Here is a 17,466-nt window from a genome sequence, read left to right as displayed (position 1 = left end):
CTGTGTGAACACAGGGGTGTTAGGTATGATGTTGATCAAGGTGCCCTCGCCTAAGCCTGAAGGTCAGTTTATCATGAAGTGGCACAAGTCACCCAGGCTGATGGAAAGTCTTGCAAAAGATGGAGACTCAGTAAGCCATGATTCCATGTTACAGAAGCTGGTGCTCAGAGCTAAAGAACGCTTGGCCCATGGAGACATTTGCTATTGTGTCCAGGAATTCTGTCCCCAACCTAAAAAAACAAAAAAATCGTACAACTGGGGCACAAAGGCTAGTGAAGAAAGCCAAGAATAATTGTTTCGGGAATACTGTAGGAAAACATAGGAGACAATTGAATAAATGTTGAGTGTGATTCAGTTCAAAGATTTCTCTTAGATATTAGTGTAATCTCTCACAGAATGATCCAGAAAACAAAGTATTTAATGTGCCATGCCCAAAACAAAAAGCAAAACCCCCCAAACCCAATCCAGAGTCCCTTGACTGTCCTGAGGGATGAATGGATAAACCAGTCCTTACTTCTGTAAGATAAAAATGCCATCATCTAGAGCTTAAAGAACATGCAGCGCGATTTCAAAGGGAACAGGAGAAGTGTAAGCAAATGGCTGCAGGTCCCCAGCCCAGTGGCAGCCAAGCAGAGCCCAGAACCTGAGACCAGCGGGTTCCTCATCTATCCCTGCTTGATTCCCTTTCCATTGACCTTGCCGGGAACGAGTCCTCTGGGCTAAGAGGATACCAGCACCCTCACTGGGCCCGTCTCAGAGAGGCTCTGCTGAGCCAGGAAATTCCTCCCAACAGGCAGATACTAAGCAAGGGCTGTGGGGCTGACTTCTCTAGACACACAGCAGATTGTCCACAGGTGTTAAAGCTGCTCTTAACACAAGGAAATTGGCCTCCTTCCCTGCTTCCTAAGTGGGACAATCCAATGGGCCTGATTTGGGCTTGAACTAATACCTATTTTATTTGCTTTAAGAAGATGGGAAGTAACATCCTTCTTCCAAAAAAGGAAAAGTATTTTTAAAAATAGCCTTTTCAATTCATAAGGACTCCATTATCCGAGTATACTGCCAATCCACCCTCATCTTTGTGCCCTGAATATAAGAATCCCTTTAAGTGCTCTTACCTTGTTTCTCCAGAATAAATGAGGCTGTGTCTTTCCCTTTGCAGAGAAAGGAGAACTCTTTGTACCTTCTCCCAGTTACTTTGATGTCGTCTACTTGAACCCGGACAGACAGGCTGTGGTTCCTTGTCGAGTGACTGTCCTGTCGGCCAAAGTCACGCTCCACAGGGAGTTCCCGGCCAAGGAGATCCAGGCCAACGGAACAGACATCGTTTATGATATGAAGAGAGGCTTTGTGTATCTGCAACCTCACTCTGACCACCAGGGGGTGGTCTACTGCAAGGCGGAGGCCGGGGGCAAGTCTCAGATCTCTGTCAAGTACCAGCTGCTCTATGCAGAAGGTAAGCCCGCTCCCCTCCAGGACCGAGATGTGAGTCACTTCCAGCTGGTCAGCATCAGGTTCTGCTGTTCCCAATTATGGAGGGAAATTAGGCACAGAATGCTGTTCTTAAAGGCTCCTCTGCAGCACCGCCATTTCTAGAACGTTCTACCTCCTTGCCCGTGACCCCAACGCAACTCCCCCCCACTCCCTTCTCTTCACGTCCTTGCAACATTCACTTTGGTCCTGCCTCCGTGTGATTGATCGTGGGGATCCCAGATCCCCATGTCATCCTCCCGTGCTCTGCAGCCTGAGCTTCGGGCACACGGTCAGCCAGCGAGCAGCTCTCCTACGGCAGCACCACCCGTCACCTCCCGTCCCTCGACAAGTGTTCTCTCGGGCCTCCCTCCCCCGACTTGCAGGAGAGAAAGCACCCTCCCCGGCCCTGTGAGGAAGGAGAGGAGGTGGTCCCTCACTGATGACTCTCCTCCCTCCGAGGAACTCTGACATGAGCCTGGTGAGTGGTCTGCGTGTGGGGTGGAGGGGTCCTGCTCAGGGACCCTGTGATGGGATGAGTGGCCCCAGAGCTAGCTGCTCTCTGAGATGAGAACTTAGGCTCCTTCATGCCCCTTGTTCTCAGCCGTGAGACTTATTCACAAGGCCATAATCTCCAACACTCTGCTACGAAATAACCCTCTCAGCCTTCCATTAACCACCCTCCGCTGCAGCCATCTCTCCTCCATCACAGCCAAACTCCCTGAAAGAGCCCTCTCGGTACCCATCCGTCCTCTCCCTTCCCACATGCTCCTTAGCTTTCTCCCCTAAGCTCCACCACAGCAGCCTTGGCTAAAGGCCCTCCCAGGCCATTAAGTCCAGCAGACAAGTTTCTGTCCTTGTCCTTCTAGATTCTACTTTGCCTACATGAAACCCTCTCTCCCCTGGTCCCATTTTTTTTCCTGCTTTTCCCACAGCCTTCTCATTCTGCTTTGCCAGCTCTTTAATTTTTAAAAAAAATTTTTATTGGAGTGTAGTTGATTTACAGTGTTGTGTTAGCTTTAGGTGTACAGCAAAATGAATTAGTTATACATATACATGTATCCACTCTTTTTAAGATTCTTTTCCCATATAGGCCATTACAGCGTCTTGAGTAGAGTTCCCTGTGCTGTACAGTAGATCCTTATTAGTTATCTGTTTTATATATAGTAGTGTATATATCTCAATCCCAATCTCCCAATTTATCCCTTCCCCTGCTTTCTCCCCTGGTAACCATAGGTTTGTTTTTTACATCTATGATTCTATTTCTGTTTTGTAAATAAGTTCATTTGTACCCAGTTTTTAGATTCCACATATAAGTGATATCATATGATATTTGTCTTTCTGTGTCTGACTTACTTCACTCAGTATGACAATCTCTAGGTCGATCCGTGTTGCTGTAAATCGCATTACTTCATTCTTTTTAATGGCTGAGTAATATTCCATTCTTCTGTCGATGGACACTTATGTTGCTTCCATGTCTTGGCTATTGTAAATAGTGGTGCAATGAACATCAGGGTGCGTGTATCTTTTTGAATTATGGTTTTCTCTGGATATGTGCCCAGAAGTGCGATTGCTGGGTCATACAGTAGGTCTGTAGTTTTTTAAGTAACCTCCATATTGTTCTCCATAGTGGTTGTACCAATTTACATTCCCACCAACAGTGTAGGAGGGTTTCCATTTCTCCACACCCTCTCCAGCGTTTATTGTTTGTAGATTTTTTGATGATGGCCATTCTGACTGGTGTGAGGTTGATACCTCATGGTAGTTTCGATTTGCATTTCTCTGATAATTAGTGATGTTGAGCATCTTTTTATGTGCTTTTTGGCCATCTGTATGTCTTCTTTGGAGAAATGTCTATTTAGATCTTCTGACCATTTTTTGACTGGGTTCTTTGTTTTTTGATATTGAGCTGCATGAGCTGTTGTTATATTTTGGAGATTAATCCCCTATCGGTCGATTCATTTACAAATATTTTCTCCCATTCTGTGGGTTGTTTTTTCATTTTGTTTATGGTTTCCTTTGCTGTGCAAAAGCTTTTAAGTTTCAGTAGGTCCCATTTATTTATTTCTGTTTTTATTTTTATTACTCTAGGAGGTGAATCAGAAAAGATCTTGCTGTGATTTATGTGAGAGAGTGTTCTGCCTATGCTCTCCTCTAAGTGTTATATAGTATCTGGCCTTACATTTAGGTCTCTAATCCATTCTGAGTTTATTTTTGTGTATGGTGTTAGGGAGAGTTCTAATTTCACTCTTTTACATGTAGCTGTCCAGTTTTCCCAGCACCACTTATAGAAGAGACTGTCTTTTCTCCATTGTATATTCTTGCCTCCTTTGTCATAGATTAGGTTACCATAGGTGCTTGGGTTTATCTCTGGACCTTCTATCCTGTTCCATTGATCTATATTTCTGTTTTTTGTGCCAGTACCATATTGTTTTGATTACTGTAGCTTTGTATAGTCTGAAGTCAGGGAGCCTGATTCCTCCAGCTCCATTTTTCTTTCTCAAGATTGCTTTGGCTATTTGGGGTCTTTTGTGTTTCCATGTAAACTGTAAAATTTTTTGGTTCTAATTCTGTGGAAGATGCCATTGGTAAGTTGATAGGGATTACACTGAATCTGTAGATTGCTTTGGGTAGTTTAGTCATTTTGACAATGACATGGTATATCTCTCCATCTGTTTGTGTCATCTTTGATTTCTTTCATCAGCATCTTACAGTTTTTTGAGTACAGGTCTTTGGCCTCCTTAAGTAGGTTTTATTCCTAGGTATTTTATTCTTTTTGATGTGATGGTAAATGGGATTGTTTCCTTAATTTCTCTTTCTGATCTTTCATTGTTAGTATATAGGAAAGCAAGAGATTTCTGTGTATTAAATTTTGTACCCTGCGACTTTACCAAATTCACTGATGAGCTCTAGTAGTTTTCTGGCAGCGTCTTTAGGATTTTCTGCGTATAGTATCATGTCATCTGCGAACGGTGATAGTTTTACTTCTTTTCCAATTTGGATTCTCTTTTCTTCTCTGATTGCCATGGCTAGCACTTGCAAAACTATGCTGAATAAATGTGGCAAGAGTGGACATCCTTGTCTTGTACCTGATCTTAGAGGAAATGCTTTCAGCTTTTCACTGTTGAGAATGATGTTAGCTGTGGGTTTGTCATATATGGCCTTTATTACATTGCAGTAGGTTCCCTCTATGCCCACTTTCTGGAGAGTTTATCATAAATGGGTGTTGAATTTTGTCAGAAGCTTTTTCTGCATCTGTTGAGATGATCATATGGTTTTTACTCTTCAGTTTGTTAATGTGGTATATCATATCACATTGATTGCTTTGCATATATTGAAGAATCCTCACATCCCTGGGATAAATCCCAGTTGATCATGGTGTATGATCCTCTTAATGTGTTGTTGGATTCGGTTTGCTGGTATTTTGTTGAGGATTTTTGCATCTATGTTCATCAGTGTTATTGGCCTCTAATTTTCTTTTTTTGTGTTATCTTTGTCTGGTTTTGGTACCAGGTGGCCTCATAGAATGAGCTGCCTCTTCCAGGTTTTAAGTGTTGGAGTTCCCCAAGGCACCTTCTTTGTCTGTCCTCATCCTCTTCCTGGGTGTTCTCAACCATAGCCATGCTCTGCTGCGTATCTATTCACTAATCACTCCCAGGGGAATGTATGTGGCCCGGATCTGGGAGTGCAAGCTTCGTGTATCCAATTCTCTCCCTAACATCTGTGCTGAGATGCTTCACAGGCCCTTCCTTGGACTCTGGGCCTTCCTCCCAGGTCTTGTTCTCCAGCTTTCCTCCTCCCAGTGATGGCACTGCAGTTCCAGGGTGCAGGAGCCCCAAACACTCCCGGCTCCTCCCAGTTCTTTTGACTTATTCCATCAAATCCCCCAAATTCTGCTGTTTCTCTCCATCCTACTGCTAAGAGTTCAACTACCATCATCTCTTCCTTGAGCCAATATGAATACCTTTCCAACTGCTCTCTTCTGTGCCCATGCTTTCTCCATCTTCCACACTGTAGCTGATTATAGCTCCAGTTAAAACCATTCAGTGGGTTTCTGCTTTTCCTAGCAGAATCTTCCACGTGGCCTGAAAGGTCTTCTTGCATGGCCGGCCTCTGCCCTCTCCCAGGCTTCCCTAACCTCCCCTCCGGGCCTGTCTGCTGGTGCCTCCCCTTTTTCCTTCAGATTTTAGTTCAAACCTCCCTTAAGGAAGCCTTTCCTGCTCCTCAGACCATCCTGAACCCTCCCCAGCACTCTGGGCTTCTCCTTCAAGTTCTTCCCACAACTCAGGTTCTAAACCAACCACACAGTGACCTGCTGAGTGTCTGCCTCTCCCATTAGAATAGAGGCCCCAGAGCTCAGAGACCACGTCTGTCTGGTTCGCTGCCATAGCCTCCACTCCCAGCACGTGGCCTTGCTCAAGGCTGCTGTCAAACTTACTCGAGTGAACTGAGCCTAATGAAGAATTGTGTCTCTGAAATGCTGTGAAGTAGAAACATCACGCACTCTGCCTACAAATGCCTCTCCCTTTGGCAGATTCAGACTCTCTCCTGTACTTCCTGAGGCCGCACACCTGTCCATCTTCACCCATCAGTGGCTCTCCCTCCAGGCTGCCTTCTCTTCCTTCTACTTGCTCTGCCCCCAGTCCCCCTCTTCTCCCTCTGCCTTTTTATTCCCTTCTTCTCCCTCTACCTTTTTATTCCCTTCACGTGAGCTCCTGGCAGACCTTCTGGGCTCTTCTCCTCATTACAAGTGTAATGCCTGGACCTGGGGACTTCTGGATGACCACCCCGTTCTGGACCACCAAGGTAGAGAAAGAGGAGGTGTTAGAGGAAACCAGAAGTGGTGGAGAGGGTAGGCCCGATGCTAGGTGGGGAGCTGAAGAAAGGCAGGAATGTTCCATACCTGCCCAAAGAAGAGAACACGTCTGTTGGTTTGTCTCTGCCATGGCCCATGGATTTCATCTCACGTCCCCTGTCCCCTGCTCACTTCCAGTTCCCAGTGGTCCTCCGTCAACAACCATCTTGGCATCTGCAAACAAAGTGAAGGGTGGGGATGACATCAGCGTCCTCTGCACGGTCCTCGGGGAGCCGGATGTGGAGGTGGAATTCAGGTGGATCTACCCAGGGCAGAAGGTAAGCATACCCCGGCCTCAGCCAGCTGCCTTACTTGTTTTGTTCCCTCCCCACCCCCAACTCACTGATACGGACTGTAACTTAAAGACGTATGAGAGACGTGTGCAGCTATGGTAGGGCTAAGGCTCACTTGTTTTCTCCTAAGATGTTTCAGTATATTTACAAATGGCTTTTTTTAAAGGACAGGAAAAAGGTGACTGGGTTCCATTAGGCAATTCAGTCAATGTACTCTCTTCATGTTATTTTTCTTCACGACCCTTAAGGAAGGGGGCGGGGCATGAACAGGAAAGGAGGGCCTCCTTCCTTCACCTGCAACCTCAATCTTCAATCTTAATTCTGGGTCAATTGGAGGCCAATCTAACCTCCTTCTGGAATCCTTCAGTATTCTCCCCTATAAAAGCTGGGCCCCAAAGCAAGGAGCTCTAAGTAGACAACCACCAAGTTGGCATATAAATCCAGGCCTTCAAAAAGGTGCTGTGAGGCCGAGATCATTTTAAAATAGACTTCCCATAAAAACAACTCCAGCACATGTAGCCTCTGGGCCTGTTCTGCTCACAAAAATAAACAGCTTTGCTACCAACATGGAATAATCCCTTTGTTGCCAGAAGAGATTTGGCCTCCTAAGATGTACTCACTCGGTAGCAAATACACTTCTGCTTTAAGGGCTGTGATTGGTGGAAAATAACTCCCCCTGGAGAATGGTACTTTTCTAGTACTAGGTACTTGTTTTTAAAAAGTGTTGTTCCGTTTAGAAGACATTAATAATTTTCATTAGAGGTGGGTTCTTTTTTTTACGTTGCTAATTAGCAGAAAGGGTATTAATTTAGTAATACTATAAATATTACAATTATGTTAAACTAATCCAGAAAACACTACTTATCACCAAAGTTGGAAGAAGCATCTCAAAAGTGACCATCTCACTTTCTAGAAATACGAAGTCAAGTCACCTAGGGTGTCACGTTATCCATCCTCGGTACAACTTCTCTCCCACTGTAGTCCTAGGACACATTTGACTAATCTTATGTCTCCCTCTCCCAGTCTGAACAATTAGGGGCTCGTATTCATTTACGCGGTGAGTGCTTCGGGCTTCTTTTTGACTTTAAGTTCTGTGAATAAGAACCACTGTGCGAAGGGGTGAACGTGGGGAGTGTCAACAGGAGAGCAGTGGAAAATTTTATCTGTATTCTTATGCCTAATACCAGTCCCACATTCTTGGAGTTCCAAAAGAATAAAATTTATATTAAGTAGAAACATTGATGAAAAGGGCAGAAAGAGGGCTTCCCTGGTGGCGCAGTGGTTGGGAGTCCGCCTGCCGATGCAGGGGACGCGGGTTCGTGCCCCGGTCCGGGAAGATCCCACATGCTGCGGAGCGGCTGTGCCCGTGAGCCATGGCCGCTGAGCCTGCGCGTCTGGAGCCTGTGCTCCGCAAAGGGAGGGGCCGCAACAGTGAGAGGCGTGCGTACCGCAAAAAAAAAAAAAGGGCAGAAAGTGAAAGCCAAACAGCATAATGAAATTCAAGACTGCTTGGAAAAAATGCAGCCTAGACTGACTAGACAGTGTTGAGCCGCGCATACCAAGTAGTCTTTTAGAAGCATGTGTTCTGCACTTCGCGGAGGATGAACGGGAGCTGTTTACAGCAGCTTGTAGTTTGTGCTTCAGCCCCGGTGGGTGTCGTTCAACAGGATGAAAGGCCCGTGACGATTCAAGACACTTGGCGGCTGATCCACAGAGGGCTGGGCCACACCACGAGGATCTCCCAGAGCGTCCTGATCGTTGAAGACTTTGAGATGGTGGACGCAGGTTATTACATTTGCACCGCTCAGAATCTCCGAGGACAGACCTCAGTAGCTACTACTGTGGAGTTTTCCTGACTTGGAAGATGAAGTACAAATGAATTGACGGAAAGCCCACTTGTGTACACAACCAGCTCCAGGGTCCTTTTGACTAGTGCTTTGCCAGAGGCTGATGTCGAGCGCCAAACCCCAGGCCCTGCCTTGTGAGTCAGACCCAGACCTCCAAACTAAAAGGAAGTCACCCGGTCTAATTATAGAAGTGTTAATTCTAGCAGAAAGCATGTATTCTGACTGCTGACCTACATATATGGGTTTCTAGTGTTTATACTAAGAAGGCATATATGTAAACAACTTTATATAATCATTTCTATTAAACGAGCAAGTTTTTGTAAAAAACAAAAAATGGGCTAAGTGCTCGTTTTTTAAGTTGGCTTGAAGTACATCCAGAAGGATTTTTGGGCAGCAATGTCCGAGTCAATACCTAATATTCTCTTTGATATAACAACCACAAAATATGAGAATCTAAAAACAGAGTAATAATATAGTTCAACTATACAACATGAACTATTGTATGATATGAAGGTATCAAAAAATATGTAAACTTTTTAACCACTGCACTCAAAAGTACTAGTTCTAGATTAGACATTCTATAAGAACCACAGCATGTGTTTTTAAAAGTTTAACTTTTGATATAAAATAGATGCATAGATCAAGGAAGATTCAACTTTGTTTAGGCTTTTTTTTTTTTTACCATCTTCAAAAATATTTAGACTGTAGCTGTTCCAATTTTCTTACCTTATACAGCAGAACTTATTATTAAAACCAGTAAAAATTTATTTCTCAAATACACACAGCTTTGAATTTAGAAAAGAAAAGCTCTAAGTCTAGCTCTGTGAGCCAAATTTCAGCCCATGACCAGTTTTGTGGTTGCACTGGAAATTCCTGGGAAATAGGTTAAGGAGGAGACACGATGTCAATTCCTGTGCCGCTATAAACTGGGTAACACTTTGGAGGGTGAAGTATGTCAGAGGATGCAATTCTTCTATTGAATATTCCAGCATTATTTATTTGATCAAAGTAAAATACTTTCCATCACTACAAACTGAGCACAACTACAGTTGTTTACACATCCGTATTTTTATGACGTGCCAACATTTTGCATCCTAAGTGATAACATTTGGTCTGAAGATAATTTTACAGTTCCGTGTTTTGTTTCCTATCTTCTCTCCTGTTGTCTCCCATTCTCTGAAGACATTTTATATTAACTGTGTAAGGATCATTTCCCCAGACACCTAAATGGCATGGAGCACAGCAGGGAACAGCACGAGATTGACCATGTGCAGGGAAAGGATGGCAAACCCAACTTTGGCTAAGGACATTGAGAACAACTTGGAAAGGTGAGCAGAGAGATTCCAGGAGGTGGCAGTGAACCTATGTTCCCATTTATCAGAAACAAACGTGGAAGGTTACACACATAATCAACGGTTGGAGGTTAAAAACTTCAGACACAATCACTAGTAAAACAAAAACTAACAAAAAACCATGCATCATGAATATCAATCTGCTTTGTAGTGTATACGTAAATGTCAACTCAAAGGTCCACCTCTAGTAGCCTGAATCTGTTCTTACTATAGCGCTTATCTGTACAGCCATCGAACATCAGTAATGCTGATTAGTAAATACAGCACAAGCTTGACACATGCAGGGAGAAAGAAAAAAGCCACAGTTCTTCCTTCCACCTCCCCCAAAGTCTCAGAAGTGGGGGAGGTAATAAGTGAAGTTTTGAAAGGAAATTGAAATGCAAATTGAGAAGAACTGTACAAGCCACATTCTTCTCTCATCAGCTGGTCATTCTGCTACCTTCCCAAGGACAGAAGGACTCCTCAAAGGTACGTGGAAGTTTAGCATTATCTCCAGAGACTGTTTTGTTCTATTATCAAGGTGCTCATGTTCCTCCATAAGCATTGAGTCCTATCTTTCTTAGTTCTGCGAGCCAATGACTCCTTTTCATTCTTTAACCTCTCTAGGATTTCCCAAAATTTCTACTGTCGGATCCAGGCCTTGGTTTATTTGGAAAGTGGTTCAGCACCTTGAAGATGAGCTGGCTCTGGAAAAGCACATTCCTTGTCCCAGAGAAGAAGTAGGAAGGAGGTAGAAGGTTTGCTTTTGTGGCTCTGGATGGGGGAGAAAGGAGAGGGGGGAATGGGGATAGTGGGAGAGAAGCAGCCAGTTGAAATCACTGAGGATAGCTCAGATCAAGATAAAAATAAGGCAGAAAGCAATCCATGGGTACTGCCCTTTCTTTATACACATTTTTTTAAAAGCAAAATTAGGGTTCTACATTTGCTCATAGCCTGCGAAAATGGGTTGTAGTATTTTACGTCCACATGGGTAAGTTTAAAAAGTCTAGCTAGTTTCAACTGACATGGCTGAACACTGAAAGGCTGCCAACAAGTTACTCTGAAAGGATGCAAAGCATGAACAGACGTGGGCAAGTCAGAGCTCTTTCTGTCTCTCCCTCTCCCCCCCATGGCAACGGGCTGAGCAGGGTTGGTGGTAAAGAATTCTAGTTCTAGCAACTACTGCTCTTTCTTCTATGGCTTTTGCAGAGATGCATACACTGACTATTTAATTAGCACATCTCTAGACAGACTCAGCAAAGGAGGCAGCATCAGACACATGACACTCGGTTACATCCACTTCATTCACACATCCCCAGTCAGACCAAAATGTAAATCACAAGAAGGTGTCTGTGGTGAAGAACGTTACAAAGGTTATATAAATCTTTATCTTAACAGGCCCCTGAGAGTTTTCCCCTTTATGCGTAGGTGAAAAAGGCAACGAACAAGATCTTCTCGTTCCGTAAGTGCTTTGTGCAACAGCGTCCACGTAGATCCATTCCGACAGCATCGTTTGGGGAGGAGTCTCCTGGACCGAGTCGGTCCTTCCTCCAGAGTTCTGGTCTTGTCTGGAAGGGGCCGGTTCGGGCCATGACTTTCCAGTTCTAGGACAGGCTGTGCGTGTCAGCGAAGGTGGCTCCAGCCCCGCCCCCTGCCCCCACGATTGTGGGTGGGTCAGTACTGCAGAAACGCAGTCTGTCTCCAGCTCCCAGGAAGGTCATCTGGGCGAGATGCTGGGGCTGGGGAAGGAGCTGGAGTTCCGCGGTGACTGGAAGGGGATGGCGGGTGACGTGGGGGACCTCTTGGGGCTGCACAGGTCCCCGTTGTGCAGCTTCCACAGCAGCTCCTCGTTCTCCATGGAGAGGCGCTTGTTGACTTTGGACTCCTTCTCCAGCGACTCCTGCAAGACGGCCTGCTCCGTGGAAAGTTGCCTGGAAGACAAAAAAAAAAAAAAAAAAAAAAAAAGCCAGAAATCCTGTGACTCTGATTGCTTCTTTCTTTTTTTTAAAGGTTGAAAAAAATCTTACTATTTATTTTAAATTTGAGAGCCCCAAATGATCTCTTTGGAATAAAAGGAGCTACCGTGCATGGGTACTGGGCTGGCAGAGAAACCCGGGAAGTGTGACCTAGAGCCAAAGAAAAAGCTGCACTTTGGGGCAATTTCATAGTAGGGTGAGTGATGCTCCCACAGCTATACTGCATGTCTTAAGACCCTCCTATGTGTGGGGCTGTTTCCTGTTTGGTCTGGTGGTGGTCCTTCTCTGAAAGGGAAGGGAAGGCTTGCCTGCTGAGGACTCAGCCTTTGGTCCAGGCCACTGTGGTAAAGGCACTAAACGCTACAATCGTTTTTCCAGATAGAAATCAGAACCTCGTTAACTACCCGCTTCTGTTGCATTTCCAGGAGGGGCATGGGTGGAGTGTGGTGAGAAAGTAACACTCGATGTTTCAGGAAGGGAGGAGCTCGGGGAAAATAGGACAGTTTTATTTTTACCTTGAAATTGCCATGTGCTTGTCCATCCGAGCTTTTAATTCTTCATTCTCCTGCTGGAATCGCTTCAGTTTGTCCACCAGTGCTGTGTTGTTGTCCACCTTGGTGTCAACAAGAGGACCAACATTTATACATTAAAAATTACATAAAGCCCCTTATTTCCCTAAGGTACCTTCCTGACACCGGCACACACTGGAGAGACTTCATTCGGGAAAGTTTAATGGTATGTTGACTGTCTCTACACTGACGCACTGCAAAAAGAATCTACTGCAGCAAAACAGAGCACGTGGATATTACTTTTTAAAGGTATGCCAGGCCACTTGAAAATGGACAAACCCAGGGGGTTAGTGATTTGTTCAAGTTCACATTGTTTCAGAATTCCCAAGAATTGGTGCCCTGCCTTCGGCAACCCTCGGGGGCTGTGCCTCTTTCAGGTTCAAGGTGATAAACACTGGCTACCTAGCGGCCGTTTTCTTTATCAGAGGCACCGCAGCTTCTTATGGTAAATTCTGAAAGAAAAAAAATATCCCACGTTTGATGAAAATTCAGTTCGTGGCAATGTTTAATATGACTTTAATCATGGTCTCCCGGTTACTCTTCAGCACTTACCTCCGAGTGGTCACATAAGGCAATCCACAAAGCTCTATAGAGCCTTAAAATCAACAAGTGACACTACAGAAAGCATTCCTCCTTGGTTGAACTAAAGATACGTTTGTTTGCCTAGGGCTTGCCCAGGCTAAACTTTCAAGGAAAACAAGCTGATCAGTTGAGAGAGTGAAGGATAAAAGCCCAGAAGACGTTGAATCAGTTAACACGATGAACTGCCAGTTACATCCCTGCTTAGTTTCTAAAGGTAAGATTTGATTACTTGCTCGGAGGCAACATCACAGCTCTAAGTCCCTGTCACTGCTGCCCGTGACTAGGCTTTTAGTTTGCAGTCCTACTGTTCTTAACATCTTATTATCCAGAAAAAGCTTAGGACAAGCCAACCAAGTGAAATATCCAAAACAAATGTGACTAGCGTGTAAGAAAAAGGGGGCATTGGAATTTCCAGGAAGTATAAAGGAATTCAAGATAAAAACACGAGGTGGGAAAATCTGGAATTAAAGACTGTGGGTAGGAATTAGCCTTAAAATATTAATCTCATCCAATTCCTCATTTTACTGGAGAGGAAACTAGCCCTGGAATTTCACTCTTAGAGCTAATTATCAGCAGAGCTAGTTTTTACACTGAGAAAGCCTCCTTGCTTTCCAAGTGGCTTATTTTCAATAAAGGCCTGGAGCTTACAAATAAACAAGGTAACAGTGGGTTTACCTGTCTGTCCTTGGATTAACCCCTTCTTCTGCATATACACCATGCCATGCTGACTAATCTCTTGGGCGTGGCAAGGGACAGAAATACTTGTGGATCAACAAAGATCAAGACCTATGAGTAATTTTACAGCAGAGCCTGTTCTTACTGCACATGATGGTTTGAAGAGTTTTGATGTGTGCATGGCATATAGGGCAACCAATCATTAACAGGATTACCTGAGTCACTGTTGATGGCCACATTGGCAGTCATGAGACCTGATACAACAGGATGACCTTTGGCAGGAACTGGTGTATATACTAGGTTGGGCCCATTAATAGACCATGAGTTCTTTCCTTCCTTTACAAAAACAAAACTTCCTGGTCATTCAAAGTGCCCATCTATCCACCTGGGGGCTTAGCTCTTACCTCCCTTGATAGGTAATAGTCTCTAGAAGAAAACCAAACACCAAAAACCAAACAAACAAACTAATGATGAGTGACTTCCATGCTCCCTACTGTCCAGGGCTGGTTTGGGTTTGAATTGAGGTACTTACTCAACACTGAGTTGCCCATAATTAGGGGGAGAAGGGACAAAGCAGTGCGAGGGACCTGGCACAGTCAAAAGTGGTGTACAAAGTACAGCACTGGCTGGGAACACCTATGCTGCCGCGGCAAACCCTGCAGGCTTGGCTAGACTCCTGGCTCTTGGCAGTCGTGTTCCAGGGCTGGACCAGGGCTCACACGGCACTGGGCTCACTGCTCACACACGCAGTCCTGGATGGACTCGTCACATGCTAACGTCCGTTCTGCCCTAAAGGCCGTAAACTAAACTTTATTCATATTTTGCATAGTGCTGGCTACTTGTACAACCAGATTAATTTTATAAAAGGGCAATTCTTTTATCACAGTCTAATTCACATGAAGCAAGATGAAGAATTTAGATAGCAAGATTCAACTGCTCTGATGGAATTAATTTATGTACTCAACAGTTTTGAGCAAAAGAAACCCACCCAGAGGTGGTAGTGTATTAAAGGATAGCTTTTACATTATTTAAAAATTCTTCTTATGCAGGTGGATATTCCCAGACCACTGAAACAGGAGACACTCGCGAGTTGTCATTTTTCCAAACACTGAATGCTACCTTTTATACGTTCCTTGAAAAAAATGTTCTAGAAGGTAGCAATGAATAAGCCTTAAGCTGACATGGAAAAGAAGATTTAACCTCTTCTACCTCTCCTATCTTTAAATAGCAATTAAGACAATTCCACAGGTCTAGTTCAGAGGCCAGTTCCTGTGCCTCAGGTATTACCCCGTTTAAGGTTCTGAATGAAATGTACCAGTTTCTCCATTTTCATTAACTTGATGTCCTGTTGGTGCAACTTCTCATTCTTGATGTCTAAAACAGCTTTCAGGCTTTCTAACTCTTGCTCCAGATACATGATCTGAGGGTTTTTCTGGAAAACACACGGCAGGATATGGCTGTGACTGGTCATTTAACACAATCACATGGTTCAAACTCTTAATATAAAGACAGTTGATTAGATTTAGAAATTAAACAAGTAGCAAGAGACATCAACCTTCTTACGGCAGTTTCAAAGAAAGGTGAAAAGAAGGGTTAAGACATCTTTAACTTCAAAGTCTTTGGTCTTAAGAATGAAATAAAACATTTCACATTTAAAACAAACACTTCCCTCACGTATCAGTAACTTAACATGGAAAAAACATTGGTAGCACCAAATATTTTACTGGAAGTAAGATAAAAACCACAGCTTACAACACAAAACAGAACTCTGGCTAGAGAGTACGCAATTCCCAGTCCTGGCCAGGTGTTTGGGGGGAGAAAGGGAACAATAGTTCTCTCTATCCAAAGTCAGTAGCTCATGAGGAATGAACAGGCAGCGTGTTTATTGGGCTCTCTGAAAAACGAGGAATGGCAATCACGTGCTGAGTCTTTTGGACGTTCGCTATGAGGGGACTAGGTTAGCCTGGCCGTACTTCTAGAGCAGGATTAACACCCCATCATTTTGTGACACCCGAACACCTACGTGGCATAGAGCACGTGCACTGCGAAAATTCTATGCAAGATAAACACTATGTAAGGAGAGATCATCCTCTGAGAGCACGAGACCAGGGTGGATTCCCCAACTCCTTGCTTTAATTATTGAAATTCAAGTGAACCTTCCAAAATGCACGACACAAGTTAAAGGCACAAAATCTATTGATCTGCTGTTCAGCGAGGGAATTTCTCAGACAAGAGTCAGTGGTGTCGATCATCAAACCTATCCTCCTGGACAGTGGTTAACGCTCTGCAGCAACCCTTAGGGAGAATCAGGGAAGGTGCCCTTGGGGATCACTTAAACCCCTCACTTCGCAGAAGGAGACAGAATTGCACAGCTCAAGTGACCTACCTGCTCAGGGCCCAAAAGTGCTGGGGTGGGGACCAACCCCCGATCCTCAACTCCAGGGCCCTTCCAGAAACTTCCTACATTTCATATACTGTTATCCTTTTACACAGGATTTTTTTAAACCATAAAGAGAGCAAATCCCACGTTGCTGGTTTTTAAAGTCAGAGTGCAGCTTTCCTACTTCTCTGCCACCTGGCCCTTTCACCCTCACTCTCATACACGCTCTTTTCCCACACCCTGGGCAGGCTTAGGCGGGGTAAGGCATGAGATAGTCCTGCTTTCCTCAACCTGTTTCCCTTCTGAACTTTTTCAGGAGCTGCTGCAGGATCAGGAAGCTCTTTAAAAGCGTTCCCTGAGCCACTCATAAGATTTACACCCTGCGTGTGAAGTCTACAGCTTTCTTTTGCAATCGAATTTTTCTAAGAATCTTCCAGAATAAATAGCTTTGAAATTTCATTGAATAGGACCTCATCCAATTGCATTCAAATGTCTAGAGGGTCTCTCACTGACATAGCAGAAGAGCTCACTGAGGGAGCCAGGTACTTCGAGAGTTGTGACAGGTCTTAAGTGGCACAAAAGCTCTGCTTCTGCAGCCCCAGACACAAATACATGGAATGAAAAGACAGAAGCAGCACCCGCCCCCCGCAAAAATGTTGGGGGGATACAAGCTGCAAGAGAAAGTTGAGTTTACCAGAGAAATTTGTAGTTTTCAAAAGTGAGGACTGGACTTCCCTGATGGTGCAGTGGTTAAGAATCCGCCTTCCAATGCAGGGGACAGGGGTTCGATACCTGGTCCAGGAAGATCCCACATGCCACGGAGCAACTAAGCCCATGTGCTTAGCCCACAACTACTGAGCCCGCACGCCACAACTACTGAAGCCTGTGCGCCTAGAGCCCATGCTCCGCAACAAGAGACGCCACCGCAATGAGAAGGCCACGCAAGGCAAGGAAGAGTAGCCCCCGCTCGCCGCAACTAGAGAAAGCCCGCGCACAGCAACTAAGACCCAACACAGCCATCCGTAAATAAATAACTTTTTTAAAAAGTGAGGATTATCCATACAATGAAATATTGTTCAGCCATAAAAAGGAATGAAATGTCTGTACCTGCTACAATATGCACGAACCTTGAGAACATAAGCTGAGGGAAAGAAGCTGACACAAAAAGCTGCATAGAGCACAATTTCACGTCAATGAAATCTCTAGAACAGGTACATGGATAGAAACAGAAAGGAGAATGGTGATCCCGTAGGGCTAGGGAGTTTGGGGGGGAAATGGGGAATGACTGCTAAAGGGTACAGGGTGTCTTTTGGGGGCGGGTGATAAAAGTGTTCTGTAATTAGATCCTGGTGACCAAGGTATAACTTGTGAACTGCTGAATTGTATATTTTAGAAGGGTGAATATTGTGGTATGTAAATTATATCACAATATAGCAAGTTAATTAAAAAATGAAGTCTTTACATAAAACCCTGACCCTAATTGATAGT

The 17,466-nt window shown here is 44.4% G+C and overlaps 2 protein-coding genes and 1 long non-coding RNA gene across 9 annotated transcripts in view; 2 read left to right on the top strand and 1 right to left on the bottom strand.

Moving 5' to 3' along the window:
- The window catches only part of PDGFRL (platelet derived growth factor receptor like), a 47,671-nt gene extending 38,506 nt beyond the window's left edge, over positions 1 to 9,165 (top strand). Inside the window, exons 4-6 of the mRNA XM_030831826.3 lie at positions 1,163 to 1,456; positions 6,464 to 6,603; positions 8,286 to 9,165. Of these exons, the coding sequence (XP_030687686.1) occupies positions 1,163 to 1,456; positions 6,464 to 6,603; positions 8,286 to 8,474 (623 nt within the window). The 3' untranslated portion in view covers positions 8,475 to 9,165. The remainder of the gene's footprint in view (positions 1 to 1,162; positions 1,457 to 6,463; positions 6,604 to 8,285) is intronic.
- A 1,787-nt stretch (positions 9,166 to 10,952) lies between these two features.
- The window catches only part of MTUS1 (microtubule associated scaffold protein 1), a 158,005-nt gene continuing 151,491 nt past the window's right edge, over positions 10,953 to 17,466 (bottom strand). For all 7 annotated transcript variants that reach the window (XM_030831814.2, XM_070044640.1, XM_070044641.1 and 4 more), the window contains 3 exons: positions 14,914 to 15,030; positions 12,288 to 12,385; positions 10,953 to 11,727 (listed from right to left, as the gene is read on the bottom strand). In XM_030831814.2, the coding sequence (XP_030687674.2) occupies positions 11,514 to 11,727; positions 12,288 to 12,385; positions 14,914 to 15,030 (429 nt within the window). In that variant the 3' untranslated portion in view covers positions 10,953 to 11,513. The remainder of the gene's footprint in view (positions 11,728 to 12,287; positions 12,386 to 14,913; positions 15,031 to 17,466) is intronic.
- Positions 11,779 to 17,222, top strand: LOC132594405 (uncharacterized). Its single transcript, XR_009560576.1, has 4 exons — positions 11,779 to 11,968; positions 12,453 to 12,590; positions 13,009 to 13,137; positions 16,295 to 17,222. It is a non-coding gene; the product is annotated as an uncharacterized lncRNA (long non-coding RNA).

This window comes from Globicephala melas, chromosome 21 (genome assembly GCF_963455315.2).
Source record: "Globicephala melas chromosome 21, mGloMel1.2, whole genome shotgun sequence".
NCBI lineage: Eukaryota > Metazoa > Chordata > Mammalia > Artiodactyla > Delphinidae > Globicephala > Globicephala melas.
The sequence above is the reverse complement of the archived record's forward strand: the minus strand, read 5'-3'. Positions and strand labels throughout refer to the sequence as shown.